The 18,445-nt window shown below is 67.3% G+C and overlaps 1 protein-coding gene across 1 annotated transcript in view; it reads right to left on the reverse strand.

Moving 5' to 3' along the window:
* Positions 1-12,622: 12,622 nt before the first annotated feature.
* The window catches only part of SLC6A9 (solute carrier family 6 member 9), a 42,745-nt gene continuing 36,922 nt past the window's right edge, over positions 12,623-18,445 (reverse strand). The window contains exons 9-14 of the mRNA XM_065409266.1: positions 18,074-18,311; positions 17,646-17,780; positions 15,690-15,789; positions 14,555-14,655; positions 13,397-13,567; positions 12,623-12,814 (exon numbers count right to left, since the gene is read on the reverse strand). Coding sequence (XP_065265338.1) covers positions 12,623-12,814; positions 13,397-13,567; positions 14,555-14,655; positions 15,690-15,789; positions 17,646-17,780; positions 18,074-18,311 — 937 coding nt within the window. The remainder of the gene's footprint in view (positions 12,815-13,396; positions 13,568-14,554; positions 14,656-15,689; positions 15,790-17,645; positions 17,781-18,073; positions 18,312-18,445) is intronic.

Consider the following 18,445-nt stretch of genomic DNA (forward strand, 5'->3'; position numbering starts at 1 on the left):
GTCACCTCACTCCAGCCTCCCCAGGGCCCCCAGCCCTTCCTGATCGCTGCCCAGCTACAGGAGCTGTCCCACCCTGCGACCTGCATGCCCCAGTCGGTGTGGGGGGCACCCTTGTGCTGCCCCCGCTGTGCTGTAGGGGTCGGTGCTGCTGGAAGGGCCCTGCTGGGTGTGGGGAGCCGAGGACCCACGCACAGCCGGCTCCCGCCCCCAGCTGGAATTCCTGGCTGCATGGCTGCGCGCGCCTCGCGGCTGGCTGAGCCCCTCTCCCTGCCTGGGGCTGGGATTGCAGAACAGCTCACGCAGCAGCCGCCCGGCTTAGCCGCTCTCTGGGCCAGCTGCACTGTGGGCAGCACTTCCCAGGGCTTTGGGAGCCAGACATTAGCCAGGTGCAGCACCAGGGGCAGCCCAGTCCCCCGGCAGCGCCGGAGACTCTGCTTGGGCCAGGCGTGAGGGGTCACGGGCGGGGCACTCGCAGCTGGAGGGGGCTGGGGCAGAGTGGGGAGATGCCCTGGGACGGGCTGGGCACTGAAGATCCCACCAGGCAGCAGGGCGCCAGGTCCTTTCCATTGCCGCTGGCTCCCTGTGCCTGGGCGCGCTTTGTCCTCTCCCCGGCTCTGCCAGTGCCCCTCGATCCCGACAGCCCTGGGCTGGGACGGTGCCCAGCATGAGCAGCGCTGGGCGCTCTGCCCCGGGCGATGTCTGGCCGGAGCCTGGGCTCCCTGCTCGGGGGCATCCCTAATGCCAGCCCTTCCTGCCCACCTGCCCCCCCCATGGGCTGGTGGCCTGGTCTGGCTGGTCCGGGCTCCCCAGCCCAGCCCCCCAGGGCCCAACCCAGGGCAGGGGGCTCACGCCACGTCTCCTCCTCACCACAGGGACACAGCTGGGGCCATCGCTAAGTACAGCCCCCACGTGGTCAGCTTTGCCCTGGGGCCGCACGCTGGAGGGGAGCGTACAGGACAGGACAAGTCCCTGTCTGGGAGCACCACCACCAGGTGGGTCTGTGCCCGGGCACAGCGAGCGCTGCGACTGCCCCTCAGCTGGACAGATGGTCTACCTAGCTGGCCCCCATCCTGTGGTGTCTGGGCCCCTCAGTCACCCTCCGCCCTGGGAGCAGGGCTGGGCTCGTCTCCACTGGACAGATGGGAACTGGGCCACCCACGAACTGACGCCCCCCGGGCAGCCCTCCCTCCTGTGGGTCAGCAGCAGGGCGCTCCGGGGGCATCGGGGGGTGGCCGGAGGACGGGTGGTGCAGGCAGTGTGGGGCCAGCACTGTGTAGGCCAGACCCTGGCTCCTGCATTGGAGCTCTCCTGGAGCTGGGCACCACGACGATGCCACCCGCCCGAGTGCTCCATCCCAGTCGTCTCCACTGTCTGGTAACTCTGGAACCTAATGATGACAGGACGCTGCAAACTGGTTCCTTCCGAACCCCCAGCTCCTGGTGCTCTGATTACAGTGGGAACGTGTGCACATCTCTCGCCCCAAACTGCCCCTGACATCTCCCCAGGGACTCAAAGTCCTGCTATCCCCTTCCCGTCCTCCCACCCCTCTCTGCCAGCGACTCTGCCCCCCAGCCCTGCACCAGGGCTGAGCCTCTCTCTGCAGGGTTCCTAGGGGCTGGCTGTGGGGCCCAGCCCAGGGCCTGGGTCTGTGAGCGCGTGGAATGTCCCCACCCCAGTCGGGGGGGACGAGCCAGAGCTGCCAGCCCTGCCCCCACGGGAGGTGCTGCTCCCTACCCCCCTAACGGTTCTGGGAAAGGGCCCCCCCGACATGGTTCCCTGGCAAACTCTGTCTGTGCTCTGCCCCAGCCCAAGCCCCGGCCTCGTCCACCGCCTGGAGCCCCTCAAGGACAAGCTGAGCATCTCCCGCATCCACCAGGCGCAGGCCCATCTCCGGTAGGTGAGCCAGGAGCTGGCAGAGACCGTCCGCCCCACCACGGCCCAGAGCTGCCTGCGGGGAGCCAGGGAGAGGCCCAGCGGCTGCGCCTGGGAGCAGAGGGGGACTGGAGTGAGCGCCTGAGTGGGGCATGGGGAGGGGTTGGCTGGAGCAGGGGGCCGTGCCAGGGCTCAGAGCGATGCCCCCGGTGCCTCAGCTCTGCCCTTCCAGCCCAGCGCTGCTGTGGGCTCACTCTGGGCTCTGCACCAGGAAACCTCCCAGCCTCGCCCCCATGGCTGCGCCCTGCCCTGCAGCAGGCTCCTGCCAAGAGCCAAGTGCTAACGCCCTGGCTGCGGGTCGGGAGTGAGGGGCACCGCAGAGCTGTGGGGGCAGGGCTGGGCTAGCAGGGGCTGCGGGTCGGGAGTGAGGGGCACCGCAGAGCTGTGGGGGCAGGGCTGGGCTAGCAGGGGCTGCGGGTCGGGACTTAGGGGCACCGCATAGCTGTGGGGGGAGCCCGGGGCTGGGATCGCAGGGGCTGCGGGTCGGGAGTGAGGGGCACCGCAGAGCTGTGGGGGGAGCCCGGGGCTGGGATCGCAGGGGCTGCGGGTCGGGAGTGAGGGGCACCGCAGAGCTGTGGGGGGAGCCCGGGGCTGGGATCGCAGGGGCTGCGGGTCGGGAGTGAGGGGCACCGCAGAGCTGTGGGGGGAGCCCGGGGCTGGGATAGCAGGGGCTGCGGGTCGGGACTTAGGGGCACCGCAGACCTGTGGGGGGAGCCCGGGGCTGGGATCGCAGGGGCTGCGGGTCGGGAGTGAGGGGCACCGCAGAGCTGTGAGGGGAGCCCGGGGCTGGAATAGCAGGGGCTGCGGGTCGGGAGTGAGGGGCACCGCAGAGCTGTGGGGGGAGCCCAGGGCTGGGCTAGCAGGGGCTGCGGGTCGGGACTTAGGGGCACCGCAGACCTGTGGGGGGAGCCCGGGGCTGGGATCGCAGGGGCTGCGGGTCGGGAGTGAGGGGCACCGCAGAGCTGTGGGGGGAGCCCAGGGCTGGGATAGCAGGGGCTGCGGGTCGGGAGTGAGGGGCACCGCAGAGCTGTGGGGGGAGCCCAGGGCTGGGATAGCAGGGGCTGCGGGTCGGGACTTAGGGGCACCGCAGAGCTGTGAGGGGAGCCCGGGGCTGGGATCGCAGGGGCTGCGGGTCGGGACTTAGGGGCACCGCAGAGCTGTGAGGGGAGCCCGGGGCTGGGATAGCAGGGGCTGCGGGTCGGGAGTGAGGGGCACCGCAGAGCTGTGGCGGGAGCCCGGGGCTGGGATCGCAGGGGCTGCGGGTCGGGAGTGAGGGGCACCGGCAGAGCTGTGGGGGGAGCCCGGGGCTGGGATCGCAGGGGCTGCGGGTCGGGACTTAGGGGCACCGCAGAGCTGTGGGGGGAGCCCGGGGCTGGGATCGCAGGGGCTGCGGGTCGGGACTTAGGGGCACCGGCAGAGCTGTGGCGGGAGCCCGGGGCTGGGATCGCAGGGGCTGCGGGTCGGGAGTGAGGGGCACCGGCAGAGCTGTGGGGGGAGCCCGGGGCTGGGATCGCAGGGGCTGCGGGTCGGGACTTAGGGGCACCGCAGAGCTGTGGGGGGAGCCCGGGGCTGGGATCGCAGGGGCTGCGGGTCGGGACTTAGGGGCACCGCAGAGCTGTGGGGGGAGCCCGGGGCTGGGATCGCACGGGCTGCGGGTCGGGAGTGAGGGGCACCGGCAGAGCTGTGGGGGGAGCCCGGCGCTGGGATCGCAGGGGCTGCGGGTCGGGACTTAGGGGCACCGCAGAGCTGTGGGGGGAGCCCGGGGCTGGGATCGCAGGGGCTGCGGGTCGGGACTGAGGGGCACCGCAGAGCTGGGGGTGAGTCTGGCTCCCCACTGGGTAACGGGTTGTTTCCCCGGCGTTGGCATGTCAATATCTCGACCCTCCCTGGGGAGCAGCCCCTTGTGGGGGAGCTGCTGGAGGTGGGACCTTGGCAGGGGAATATCAGTGCCTGGGGGGGGGCATGCCCCAGCACCCCCCTGCCTCCTTCCCTGGCGGGGCTGGTGCTGCGTCCCGTGGCAGAGCCTGGCGGCCGGGCCTGGGGCCCACGGCCTGGGGAGAACAAAGGGTGGATTGTGGGGAATGAGAAGCCGACGGGGCCAGAGGGGAAGCAGGTGGTCCTGTGGTCTGTCACGGCTGCCCTGCCCCCTCACTGCCTGGCCCCTGCGTGCTGCCAGCTGGAGGGCAGCCAGGCCTCCTGGAGGGGAGGGGCACTTGGGGGCAGTGGCCATTCCACCCCTGCAGGGCCCAGCAGGCTGCCCGGGTGGGGGCCGCGGCCTGGCGCGACCAGTGGACGTGCGCAGGGGGAATCTTCCTGCTCCCAGGCAGCCTGGGGCGGGGCCGGTGCCCCCTGCTGATCCTGCCATCCCAGGGGCCCCTCCCCACCCCGCTGCGCTGCTCCTGGCCTGGCCTGGCCCAGGGCTGGGGTGCCGGGCTCCGTCCCTGGCTCTGCTACTAGCCCCCTGGGGTGCATTCCTTCCCTGCTCTGTGCCTGTCCCCAGCGTCAGGGTCAGGGAGGCCGTGGGCACTGGGGGTTACCTGTACCCAGCCTCCAGGTGCCCTCCTAGTGCCCAGCCCCTCCTCCAGACATGGGCTCCCACCCCGGCAGGTTGGTCCTCTGTCCGCTCTCCTGAACCTTCCTGGCCACCCCGCCCAGCCCAGCTCTTGGGCAGCCAGCACCTAGGGGCAGGGCCCACCTTGGTGCCCCACACAGCTCCAGGGCTGGGGGTTCCTGGGAGGCGGGTTAACCCTGGCATCTGGTGAGACAAGGTCCCACTGCCAGGGCGCACGTGCCCGACCGAGTGCCGGGTTTGTGCCCAGGGGACCCCAGAGCGCGGCAGGGAGCTGCTTAGAGCAGCCGTTGACCCTTGTCCCGGCCCTCCTCATTCCCGGTGTCACGGAGTGAGGGGGAGTCAGGGCCCTGCACCCCCCACTTCCTGCGATTTCCCCGGGACTCTCAGCCAGCCAGTAACACAACGGTTTATTGGACGACAGGAACACAGTCAAAGCAGAGCTTGTAGGTACAGAAAACAGGACCCCTCAGTCAGGTCCATCTTGGGGGGTGGGGAGCCCAGACCCAACTGAAACCCCTTCCTGCTCCCTCCCCCAGCCACCCCTCCAGCCTTTGTCCAGTTTCCTGGGCAGAAGGTGTCACCTGGCCCCAACCCCCACCTGGGCTCAGGTTACGCAGGGCAGCCGCCATCATTACGTGCTCAGGTATCATCCCTCAGTGACGTCACCCCCTTATTTCCCATCCCCATCTCGTACTGGTGCAGCCCAGGGAAACTGAGGCACGCCCCGTGTTAGCAGAAGAGAGTAAACTAGTAAAACTCCCAGGCCCCATTCCCAGGTTAACACTCCCCAGTCCCTTCTCTGTCATCACACCCGCCTAACCCACCTGTCTCTTCTGCAGGGCCCTGCTGGAGGAGGAGTGCCGGGCTCTGGAGAGACACATCTACCACCTCCAGGTAGGACCCCTGGGATGGCGGGATCAGCAGGGGGCACCGGCCCCGCCCCGGGCTGCCTTGGAGCAGAGAGTATCAGGGGGTAGCCGTGTTAGTCTGTATCTACAAAAACAACAAGGAGTCCGGTGGCACCTTAAAGACTAACAGATTTATTTGGGCATAAGCTTTCGTGGGTAAAAACCAAACTGCATCTGAAGAAGTGAGGTTTTTACCCACGAAAGCTTATGCCCAAATAAATCTGTTAGTCTTTAAGGTGCCACCAGACTCCTTGTTGTTTTTCTAGGAGCAGAGAGTCGCCCCGCCCCGAGCCACCCTGCAGACCTCACCAGGCGGGTGACTATCTCTGGTCGCGCCAGGCCGGGGCCCCCACCGGGCAGCCTGTTGGGCCCTGCAGGGATGGACTTGCCCTGCCCCCAGGGCTCGTGTGTGCAGGGGGAGGGCTGCTGGCAGGCGCCGTGCCTGGCGCTGAGCTGTGGGATCGCCTGGCGAGCAGAGTCCAAGGGAGCCCTGTGGGGGAAGGGTCAGGAGCCAGGCCCTGGGCCGGGCCCTCGGCCCAGACGCCTCAGCCCTGCCCTTGGCAGCTCCTCTCCTCTCCTCTGTGGGGCGCTGGCTGTGAGGTCCCGCAGGTTTCCTCTGTTAGAACAAGGGGCCCCCTGGCAGGAGCCGGGGGGATCGTGGCCTTTCCAGGCCTCTCCAGCTGCCCGTGCCAAGGCTGCCTTGGGCAGGCCCTGGCTCACAGCCCTTCCTGGGTGTGCCGCTCTTCTCCCATGGGCACTGGGCAGGGAGAGTGGGTCACTCACCAGGGCCCGTTGCTCTTGGAGGGTCTTGTGCACACAGCTACTGATGCGGCCGGGCCGGGCGAGTGGCCCTGAGGGGCCAGGCTGCCCGCAGGCACTGCTCCCAAAAGCTGGAGGGTGCTGCTGTGGGTCGGTGACTCCTCCCAGCCTGGCTGAGGGCCGGGCCCAGGCCTTGGCCAGCTCCCATCCCCTCCTGGCTGCAGGCGGGAGCCGGAGAGACGCTCCAGGGCAGCGGGCAGGGCGGGTGGGTCCAGCTCCCAGCACCTCCTGGAGCAGGGCAGGCTCCCGCCAGCCTGGGGCAGTGAGGGGAAGGGTCCTCAGAAGGGTCCGTGCTGCCCGCAGGGGGTCCCTGTGCTGGCACTGCAGGGCACCGAGCCCCAGCATGTCCTGCGGGAGCTCGGCTGGTACCTTTCGGCCGTGGGTGGCACCTGGGTGGTGCTGTTGGATTGCCCCGGGCTGGTGCAGGTGTGGGGGGGGCTCTCGCAGGGTCCCTGAAGGTGCAGTGGCGGGCACCTGCCGTCGCTGGCCCCCGGAGTGGCTGGGCCGTGGGCTGAGCTGAGACCTCGGGAGGTGGGGGTCTCTGGGGCCTTCGCACCGGCTGCGCTGAGAGAGGGGGCAGCTTCTTGCAGATCTCCGCAGGCCCGGACTCAGGGCCTGCCTGGTCCTGCCAGCCCCGCAGGGCACAGCCGTGGCCCCTGGCACTGCGAGAGCTGTAATGGGCAGGGGCTGGGAGATCCCCAGGTGCCTGGACCAGCACAGGGGGTGGCCCAGTCCCGGGCAGCCCTCCCTAACAGCAGCTCTCAGAGCAGTCCCTGCAGGAGGCGTTGGGGGGGGGGGCAGCGTGGGCTACTGGGTAGGGGGGGGGGAGGCTGTGAGCCAGGACTCCTGGGTTCTATCCCCGGCTCTGGGACGGGAGTGGGGTCTAGTGGGTTAGAGCAGGGGGGGCTGGGAGCCAGGACTCCTGGGTTCTGTGGCTCTGTGCTGGGGAGGGGTTTGTGGCCAAGTGAAGCGGCAGCGCCCTCTGCTGGGGGCCGGCGGCCTCGGCCGCAGCCTGGTTGGGTTCTGGGTTTCCCAGTGCAGCGTGCGCTGGTGAAATATTTCACGGGGCCTTTTCCGGGCAGTGCCATGGTGAGGGACCAGCGCCAGCCCCCGCGGGACAGTCCGGCCCCTGGAGGCGCTCAGTGCAGGGGCGGCTGTTGCAGGCCCTCCCGGGGTGGGTGTCCATCGGTGGGGGTGGGAGGGGCCCCGCCCTACTCTGAGAGACCCTACAATAACAAACATGCCCCCCCACCCCAGGGGCAATGGGGCAGGCCGAGCTCTGACTCTCTCCCCCTCTCCCCAGCGCTGCCTGGAGGAGGAACACCGGGCCGCCACGGGGCCAGTGCAGCCGGCGCAGGAGCCAACGATGGCTGGTAAGGGACCCGCCCGACCTCTCCCGGGTGTGCCCGTGCGGGGAGCACACAGCCAGTGCCCCGGCCCAGCCTCCCCGCCACGTCCCCAGCACGGAGATGCAGCTGGCTCTGAGGAGGGGTGCGGGGGTGTTTAACAGCCACACAGGGACAATGCCAGTAGTGCAGGGCAGCCAGGAGCAGGCTGAGCCGGTGGCACTGAGGGAGGTGAGCTCACTCTGCACCCCCCGGGGAGTGCTTCGGGCTCTGCCTCTCACCAGTGCTTCCCTTCCGTGCAGAGCTGCAGGAGCAGAGACGAGCCATGGAGCGGGACCTGCAGCTGGGCCAGTTGGACCCCAGGCCTGGCCTCTCCCAGGAGGTCCAGCGCCCTGAGCCTGCGGCCCCCCGACAGCTCAGGTAACCCCTTTGAAGAAATTGCCCAGGGGGACCCCTGCGTACCAGCAAATACAAGCCCCTCAGGCTTGGGACTGAGGGGCACTGGCAGGGCTGTGTGTGTGGGGCAGAGAGGGGGGCCCCAGGGATGGGGTGGGCTGGGCTGTGGGTCAGATCGCGGGGCACCGGCAGGGCTACAGGGACCCCAGGGGGCAGTGGGTTGGAGTTAGAGGCACTGGCAGGGCTGCAGGGGGCAGGCTGGGACCCCGGGAGGCAGCGGGTCGGAGTGAGGGGAGCAGGCTGGGACCCCAGAGGGCTCCGGGGAGGAGTGAGGGGCACCGGGAGGGCTGCAGGGGGCAGGCTGGGACCCCCGGGGGCAGCGGGTCGGAGTGAGGGACATAGGCAGTGCTGGTTGCAGGGGGGCCCATTGCTGGATTATCGCAGGCCCTTGGGCTATCACTGCAGGCTGGGGCGGTGCCAGGGCTTTAGCCTGTCTCAGGCTTGGGATGTGGGGCGGGGCGGGGCGGGGTGGACGGTGCTACGTCCCGGCCAGGCTCTGCTGATGGCACTGTCTCCCTGTCTGCAGCTGCCCCGTCAGCGTGTCCCCCCGCCTGGCACCAGCCGCTCCGTCCCTGTCGGGCCGCAGAGAACCAGCACCGCGAGCCCCGGGCACTGTGTTGGGCCGAGTGCCCCCCGACGGGGGCATCTGTTCTCTGGGCGGCCTGGCTGGGGAGCTCCATGGAGGGGCTGCGACCCCCGGCTGGGCCCCTGGCCAAGGACAGATGGACAGTGATGCTGAGCAACGGGACCTGGCCACGCCATCACCCCAGGGAGCTGGGCTCCCTCCTGCAAGCCCAGCCTGCAGCCGCCTGGTGCCCCCGCCAGCAGCACCAGGGCCCAGCCTGGCCTTCCTCCCCTCGCCACCCCCAGAGCAGCGCCCGCCCCTGCGCCCCCTCTCCGGCCGCCGCCTCAGGCTGCTGGGCTGCCCGGGGCCCAGCTAGTGCAGGGAGCCTCGCCCGCCCGTCCTGGGGCACAGGGAGGGGAGCCCGGGGCAGGCTGGCATGGGGAGGGGGTCCTGCCCCATCTCCCCCCGGCACTGGCTCCTGCCCTGCTGGGTACCTGTGTCCCCGGCTCAGCCTTGCTCTGCCCTGGAGGCACCCCACCTGCCGGGGCATTGCCCCCATCCGGTATCCGCCCCCTCCGCATCTCGGGGGGCAGCTCCTGAGCTGAGCACTGGGCCTGGCCTGCAGCACCCCCTCCTGGCTGCCCCCTACCATGGTGCGTGGGGAGCTGTGCAGGGTGCACTGGCCTAGTGCTCAGGTGGGGGTGAGGGGCAGTGTGGGGTGGGAAGCTGCCTGGGGCCTGGGCACTTCTCAGTGCTCCTGCCTCTGGGGGGGATGGGCCCTTGGTGCTGGGTCTCCTGCCCCCAGGCTGGCCCCCTGCCCTCCCCCACCCTGGGCAGGACCCACACAGCTGCCCACTGGCATGGGGCTAGGAGCTGGGACCTGCCGGGTGCCTGTGCCCAGCGCCAGTGAGTTGTGGGGCAGGGCCTGGTGCCTGGGATCGGGGCCTGAGGACCCGTCGATCTCCCGGCTGCACTGGGCCAGGCCTGGGCGGGCAGTGCCGTGGGGGCAGGGTACCAGGGTCTCTCACGCGTGGCCCCCCCCAAGAAAGGCAGCCGGCACATGGACGCAGGAATATAAATTTCATTAAAATCTATCAGACTTTAAAACTCTACACGGGGCGTCTCCGGTGCGGGCGGCGCGGCCCAGGCCCCAGCACCGTAGCGCTAACGATTAGACGGGAAGAGGCGCGTGGGCATCACTGGCACACGGGGCAGGGCACAGGATCCATGCAGGAAGAAGTGCAGCTCCGCGTTGGCTTGGGGGGCAGGGCAGGGAAAGGTGCTGACAGGGCCCCGCAGGCCCCCCTGTGTTGGCAAATTCCCCAGCCGCTGCCTTGGTGGCAGGAGCGGGGCCGGCTCCGCTGCCCGTGGCCCCTGTCCCCGGGGACGTCCCACCAAACTCGTTTCAATGGTGGCGTGAGCAGCCGCAGGGCCCCGCATGCCCCCTGCCCCACCCGTCAGGCTCGGCTCTGTTCGGTGCCCTGGCATGGGGGTGACGAGGCCATGCCTGGCCCACGTGGGCGTTTGGGGAGTGTCCAAAGGACTGTACCTGCCCCCCCCCTTGGGCCAGGCCTTGTAACACGCCCCCAGGCACCACGCGGGCTGGGAGCCGGTCACCCCCATGCCCAACGGGGCCCAGTGCCTGTCTGAGCCAGCCCAGCCCCATGCCGTGGGCACCTCCTTGGGGGGTGGCGGTCAGTGATCTGGGGAGCACCCCCCCGTTAATACGTGTCTGACATAGAGGAAAGTGCCTGTTGGGGGCAGGCCCCCCCCCCCCTCGACTTAGTGCTTCCGGCCCCAGGGGCCTCGTGTGCAACTTAGCAGCAGGCTGGGGCGCTGCCCCTCCCCCAGCTGCCCCTCCCCACCATGGGGGCTGTGGGGCCCAGGGTGAGTCCAGCTGGGCCAAGCAATCCCCTTCGCAGTAGGGTCTGGACCCGGCCCCTGGGCCATAAAGTGCTTCCCCTCCCTGGGGCAGAGCCACCCCCAGCCCCATGCCCAGCCCCCCCAGCAGGGAGCAGACAAGGCCGTGGGTCCTGCTAGCTCTGTGAAGCCCCTCAGGGCAGGGCTGAGCAAATGGAGACACCCCCCCCCCCCTCGTGCCAGCCACAGGCTAACAGCTGGGGCCTGCAGCGGCTGGCTGAGGGCATAGGCACCTGGCTGGCACTGGCATACGGACCCAGCCAACGACCTGCAACTACCTGAAAGGAGGGTTCCAAAGAGGATGGAGCTCGGCTGTTCTCAGTGGTACCAGATGACAGAACAAGGAGCAATGGTCTCAAGTTGCAGTGGGGGAGGTTTAGGTTGGATATTAGGAAACACTTTTTCACTAGGAGGGTGGTGAAGCACTGGAATGCGTTACCTAGGGAGGTGGTGGAGTCTCCTTCCTTAGAGGTTTTTAAGGTCAGGCTTGACAAAGCCCTGGCTGGGATGATTTAGTTGGGAATTGGTCCAGCTTTGAGCAGGGGGTTGGACTAGATGACCTCCTGAGGTCCCTTCCAACCCTGATATTCTATGATTCTAGGAAGCCTGGCTGCAGCCCCCCATGGGATACAGCGGGGGGGGGGGGACGCTCTGCTCACAGCGTGTCAGGGACATGGCTGGGTCCGGCCCTGCGCCCCCAGGCAATGTGCATGAGCGAGAGCTGGGTGAGGGTGTATGGGCGTGTGTATATACATGTGCCTGGGCCATGTATGTGTGTGCGTGTCTGCACGTGTGCTGTGCGTGCGTGGGCTGTGCATGTCTGCACGTGCCGTGTGTGTGTGTCCTGCGTGTCTGCATGTGTGCTGTGCATGTGTGGGCCGTGCATGTCTGTGCATGTGCCGTGTGTGTGTGTCCTGCGTGTCTGCATGTGTGCTGTGCATGTGTGGGCTGTGCATGTCTGTGCATGTGCCGTGTGTGTGTGTCCTGCGTGTCTGCATGTGTGCTGTGCATGTGTGGGCTGTGCATGTCTGTGCATGTGCCGCGTGTGTGTGTGTCCTGCGTGTCTGCACGTGTGCTGTGCATGTGTGGGCCGTGCATGTCTGTGCCGTGTGTGTGTGTGTGGCTGTGCCCTAGGAGTGTGCTCTTGGCCGTGCGTGGGCCGGTGGGAGCAGTGCGTGTGGGCGCGCATGCCAGAAAAGGGGCTCCCCCCCGCCCTGGATCTCCTCTGCCATCCCTTTCTAAGTGCTCCACCCTTGGCGCCAGCTGGGGGGCGCGCCGGGCTCTGGCGGGGAGATGGTGCCACCCTACGGCTTGGGCCATGCCTGGGGCACAGGTAGGAGTCCTGCCGGGTGGGTTGGACCCTGCCTGCCCCAGACAAAACCCTGGCCTTGGCACTGCCACCCGTCCCCGGGCTCTGCCCCTGCTCAGTCTCAGCCTGACACCATCTCCATCCTCAGTAGCTGCAGCCCCCCACCCTGCTTCAGCCTAGCTAGGAGGGGAGGGCCTGGAAGACAGAGCAAAGGGCCAGGCTAGCCTGACCCCACTGCTGTCTGCCCCCCCCCCCACTGCCCGCCCCTTCGCTGCCCCTCCACAGCGGGGCCTGGCGCCTCCTGGCCCTGGCAGCTGGTTTCCTGGGCCCCCTCCTCCCAGAGCCCCATCTGTGCGGCCTGCTGGATTCGTGGCCCCTGTGCCGCTTTGGGCCACGTGGCAACTGGGAGCCCCCATCTCACAGGGCACGGCCCCCAGCCCAGGACACTTGGGCCCCGGCTTCCCCGTACCCCAGTCACAGGCTGGGCAGGGGCCGAGCTGCTCCCCCGAGGTCCACACGCCCTCCACGGCTCCTTCGGCCCCTGCCGAGCGGGCCCCGCGCGGGCGGGCTGGGGCTGGGCAGCCGCTCCCCTCCTGCCGGCGGTGCGCTGGGCCCGGCTGCGGGGCCCTTACTGTAAACATGAGGGGGAACACACACCGTGGGGAGGGGAGGAGGGGGACACACACACACGGGGAGCCCCCGGCGGTGCCCGGTGCAGCCTGGGCTCCCCCAGCCGGGGGCACTGCAGTGCGTCACCGAGCAGGGCAGGTCGGGGGCGCAGGGGCTGGAGCTGGGTCACAGTCTGGAGTCCTGGCTGTGGGCGGAGCCGTTGCTGCCCTGCACCGGGAGGGCCACGTCCTCACTCCGCGGCTTCTCGGGGTTCAACGACTGCGCCTCCAGGCGGGCCGCGGGGGCGTAGCGCCCGGCCCGGTGCTCAGCCAGCGCCGGGCCCCAGTCCTGGCTCGGCTTGGTGGCGTTTTTCAAACGCTAGAGAGAGGGAGAAGGGCGTTAACTCGGCCACTTGGGCACCGGCCCTGTGCCCGTAGGCCCCCTGCCCAGAGACAGGACGCGAGGGGGCCTCGAGCGCCCGCCTCCACCTCAGACCCCTCCGTGACCCCCAAGCCGGGGAGCAGCCAGACATTCAGCCAGGCCCGAGGGGCCAGCAGGGACCCCCAGCCACCTCCAGGGCAGGAGTCCAAGCCAACCCACTAGACCCCACTGCCTCCTAGACAGAACCCAGGAGTCCTGGCTCCCAGCCCCCCTGCTCTAACCCATCAGACCCCACTCCCCTCCCAGAGCCAGGGAGAGAACCCAGGAGTCCTGGCTCCCAGCCCCAACTCCCAGTGCTTGGCCTGTCAGCCTCCTGCCCGGGGGAGCAGATGTCTGGGGGGGGGGGGGCAGGCTTTGCTGGCCAGGGCCCCGGAGCCTATCCCACAGTAGCAGCAGGGCCTGGATCTCTGGCCCACGGGCCAGGGCAGCACAAGGGGACAGCCCGTCTCAGCCCCGTGGTGCTGCTGGGGCACAGGGCGGTTGGGGGGCTGGGGAAGGGGAGCAGCACCCCCCCCACACCTGGAGCAGCGTGTCCCCTTCGGCGCGGCAGAGCTTGTAGACAGCGTAGAGTGGAATGCAGAGCACGGAGGACAGCGCCATGAGGAACCCGATGCTGATGGCCCAGGGGGGGTAGACGTAGGTGTTGTAGGCGATGGGCCGGTACTGGATCACCGTGAACACCAGGATGAACTGGGGGGCACAGAAGGGGGGTGTGGGCTCAGCCGGGGACCCCAGGCCTGCCTGAGGCCCCTGCACTGGGGTGGAGAGCGGAGCAGGTCCCTGTGTCCCACGGGCCCCACACCTACCAGCCCCACATCCCTGTCAGCCCCCACTGCCTGCTAGCCCTCGCCAGCCCCCCCAGCTCCTGCCACCCCGTCACTCCTGCCCCATCATTGCCATCCCCACCAGCCCTCCCAACCCCCCCCCCCCACGGCCTTACATCTTCCACCCCCGCCACCCCATCACCTCCGCCCCCACCAGCCTCCCATCCCCCACCCCCGACGGCCTGGCATCTTCCACTCCCGCCACCCCATCACCTCCGCCCCCACCAGCCTCCCATCCCCCACCCCCGACGGCCTGGCATCTTCCACCCCCGCCACCCCATCACTGCCCCCACCAGCCTCCCAACATGGCCGACATCTTCCACCCCCGCCACCCCATCACTGCCCCCCCACGGCCTGACATCTTCCACCCCTGCCACCCCATCACCTCCACCCCCACCAGCCTCCCATCTCCCCCCCCCACGGCCTGGCATCTTCCACCCCCACCACCCCATCACTGCCCCCCACGGCCTGACATCTTTCACCCCTGCCACCCCATCACTGCCCCCACCAGCCTCTCATCACCCCCCCATGGCCTGACATCTTCCACCCCTGCCACCCCATCACTGCTACCCCCCAGCCTCCCTTCACCACCCCCACACAGCCTGACATCTTCCACCCCCGCCACCTCATAACCTCCGCCCCCACCAGCCTCCCAGCACCACCCCCTACACGGCACATCCCTCTTCCCTGCCTCTCCCCAGGCTGGCATCCCCCCGCCTTTCCCCCACCCCTCTAAGGGCCAGCACAGCCCTCCATCCACCTCCCCCACGGTCTGTCATATCCCTTGCCCTGCCCCCCCCATGGGCTGGCACTCCCCGGCCCAGCCCTGCTACAGGAGGGGCGCAGCACGTACGAAGATGATGGCGGGTGAGAAGAACCTCCAGCAGATCTGGAAGAAGAGGGGGGGCGGGAAGCCCAGCATCATCTCGATGTCCTTGAAGTAGTTCCGGTGTCCTGGTGGGGGCAGACAGGGATACTCAGCGCCCGGAGGCACAGGGACGGGCAATGCCCCCCGAACGCACGCACCCTCCCCTGGGAAACCGGGAACCGGGGTGGAATAACCGTGCCCAGTGCTCAATTTGTGCCAGGGCCTGGCAGGGCTGAGCCCCGGCACCTCTGGGCCGGGCAGGTCAGAGCCCCGGCACCGCTGGGCCTGGCAGTTCATAGCCCGGCACCGCTGGGCCTGGCAGGTCTCAGCCCCGGCACCTCTGGGCTTGGCAGTTCAGAGCCCGGCACCGCTGGGCCTGGCAGGTCAGAGCCCCGGCACCGCTGGGCCTGGCCGTTCAGAGCTCCGGCACCGCTGGGCCTGGCAGGTCTCAGCCCCGGCACCTCTGGGCCTGGCAGTTTAGAGCCCGGCACCGCTGGGCCTGGCAGGTCTCAGCCCCGGCACCTCTGGGCTTGGCAGTTCAGAGCCCGGCACCGCTGGGCCTGGCAGGTCTCAGCCCTGGCACCGCTGGGTCTGGCAGTTCAGAGCCCCGGCACCTCCGGGCCTGGCAGTTTAGAGCCCGGCACTGCTGGGCCTGGCAGGTCTCAGCCCTGGCACCGCTGGGCTTACTACATCAGTTATGAATGTAAAACAATTGCTTGAGCCCCAGCCCCTCTTTCATAATAAATGAAGTACTGACCGCACCCCCTGCCCATCGCCAGCACCCCCGTTGGGGAGCTCAGCCCTTCACCCCATAGACCAACACAGAGAGGCCAGGACCAGTGGGGACAGAACCCAGGAGTCCGGGCTCCCTCCCCCGGTGCCATTAGACTCCATTCCCCTCCCAGGGCTGGGGATGGAACCCAGGAGTCCGGCACTGCACTGAGAGCTGCTCTTTGGGCATGTGGCCCAGCCAATCAGAACACAGTCTATTCCTGGTGGCTCTGGTGTCTGCATCAGCTGGGCTCCCATTGGCTGCTGACAGGCCAGGAACCCCACCTGTGATCGCGGGGCGGAGGCTATGGGCCACCGTTGCCATGGCGCCAGCAGGTGGACAACGTACCGTAGATGTACATGATGGAGACGCACATGATGCAGGAGATGATGACCAGGGAGAAGCTGGCAGCGTAATTGTCCATCAGCAGGAGCCAGTATATCCCAGCCTGGAGAGAGCAGGGTGTGACGTTAGGAGTGTAATATAATATCTCACTGAAAGGTGACAGGGCCAGAAACTCACAGACTGACCTGACCCAAGGCCAAACTCTAAAGACTGGTTAGGAAGATCTGTAAATGAACAGAGCTTTGACATGCAACCGGCATTGTTAGAGATAGAAGGGGAGCTGTGTGCTCAGGGCTTGTGATGGAAGCAAACAAGTCTTGTCTATTCCTATGGCGTTGATTCAAAGATCAAAAAAGGAATATTAACATTTAGGAAGACACTTGAGGGAAATAGTATTATTGTCTCTATGTCTCTTTGAAGGTTGTGGTAACCTGTATCTGAACTGTTTAATGGATAAATTACCCTGTGCTAATTGCCAGGATGTTTGGGAGAAGGAGAGTTGAGCCTATTGTTTTCTCAGGCCGACAGGCTGCAGGAAATGTATAAAGACCCTGGGACATGATCCTGCTTCATCTCAGATCTGCTTTGGGGTTCAAGAGGGGGAAACCTTAAGCCACAAGGATTGAGATCCCCAGTCACTGACTGGAGCCACCCTGAATATGGACATTGGGCTATAACCTAAGGACTATTTCTAAAAGGGCTTTTGGCAACTACAAGATCATCTCTGCTATGAATCTGAACCTCAAGAATTGAATTCAAGTCTGTCTGTATATTGATCTTTTAAGCAACACTTTAATCTCTTTTCTTAATACATTTTATTTTAGTTAACAAGCATTGGCTCTAAGCGTGTATTTTGGGTACGACCTAAGTTATAATTGGACCTGGGTGTGTGGCTGATCCTTTGGGAATGGAAGAACCTTTTCTTTTATATGATGAGATAAGATTTTCAGTAATCACCATCATATCTGACAGGTGTGTCTGGGTGGAGGTCTGAGGCTGGGCACTTTAAGGAAACTGTGTTGTTTGGACTTCTGAGTAACCACTGAGGTAATACAGGAGCTGTTTTGTGCTGGTTGGTAAATCTAAGTACTGGAATATCCACCAGCGTTTGGGGTTTGTCTGCCCCGTTTTATTTGCAGTTCACCCTAATTGAGTGACCTCAGCTGGCTCCCACAGGCAGCACCGTCACACAGGGGTCAGAGTGAGACAGTCTGGGGACTGCCATCCCCGCCTGGCACCACCATCCCTGCCTGACACTGCCACCTGGCACCACCACCCAGCACAGCCTTCCCACCTGGTGTGGGCACTGCCACCTGGCACCACCATCCCCACTCAGCACCACTACTGCCGCCAGGCACCGCTATTATAGCCCAGCACCGCCATCCCCACCCGGCAAGGCACCCAGCAGGGGGAATCGCCACCCAGCCCAGCATCGCACAGGCATGGCCCTCTGGGAAGGGAGGGGAGGAGATGCAGTGGGCGTACGATGGGGACCAGCTGGTGCCTGCCTGCACACACCAAACCTGGCAGGAGCCGGGCTGGTATCGCCAACACCCGGAGTTCTGCTCGCTGCTTTCCATCAGCCAGGCTCGGCCTGCCCCCTGCTTCGGTTCAGGCCTCACGCCAGGCCCATGTCTCCGGCTCCCTCTCTGCTACACTGCCAGGCAGGGTCCGTAACACTCCCACTCTGAGGCCATGGGCGGGGAGCAGACAGACCGAGGGGGCAGGAAGGAAGGGGGCTGGGGGGACAGTGGGGGCGGGTTGAAGGGGGCCCAGCAGGGCGAGGCCTCTTGCTCCCCCCCCAGGGCAGCCCCGTGCCCGTACCTGGGTGGCGAGCGGGACGCCCGGCAGGGAGCCCCGTGCCCGTACCTGGGTGGCGAGCGGGACGCCTGCCAGGGAACCCCGTGCCCGTACCTGGTTGGCGAGTGGGACGCCCGGCAGCGAGCCCCGTGCCCGTACCTGGGTGGTGAGTGGGATGCCCAGCAGGAAGCCCACCACGGCCATGCCCAGCGTCACAAACATCTTCCTGCGGATGATCCAGTCGTTCCCCACCTCGTCCACAATGGCCGTCACCAGTGTCTCCAGCAGGCAGAACTAGGCAGGGAGCCAGGGTCAGCCAGTGCCTGGCCTGGACATGGTGCCCCCGGCTCCTCAGGCTGCCCTCCAGCCCCCTTGGCTGCCCCCAACTCCCCCAGATCCTCAGGCTGCCCCCAGCCCCCTTGGCTGCCTCTCCCCCCCCCCCGACTGCCCTCAACCCCCTCTGCCCTCTCTGTCCCCCTGGGGCCCCTCCCCTCACCCCCTGCCTTCCCCACCCCCCTGTGCCCCCCACTCTCCCCCTCTGCCCTCCCGACCCCCCTGCGGCCCCCACTTTCCCCAGGCCCTGGTACCTGCGTGCCCAGCCCCAGCAGGATGAGCATGAAGAAGAAGAGGACGGACCAGAGGGGCGAGATGGGCAGCAGGGTCAGGGCCTCGGGGTAGGCCACGAAGGCCAGGCCGGGCCCGTGGTCGGCCACCTGGGAGACGTCCACGCCCAGGTGGTGGGCCATGAAGCCCAGGATGGAGAAGATGACGAAGCCGGCATAGACGCTGGTGGCGCAGTTGGTGATGCTGATGATGATGCTGTCCCTGCAGGGCAGGCGGGTCAGAGAGTGGTGGGGGGGGCACGCCGTGGGGCAGGAACCTAGCTGGCTGGGGGGCGTGGGGGCTGGGTGCAGTCAGGACGGGGGATCAGCACAGACAGAGCAGGTGGAGTGAGAATG

The sequence above is a fragment of the Emys orbicularis genome, chromosome 8 (assembly GCF_028017835.1).
Source record: "Emys orbicularis isolate rEmyOrb1 chromosome 8, rEmyOrb1.hap1, whole genome shotgun sequence".
Classification (NCBI taxonomy): Eukaryota; Metazoa; Chordata; order Testudines; family Emydidae; genus Emys; species Emys orbicularis.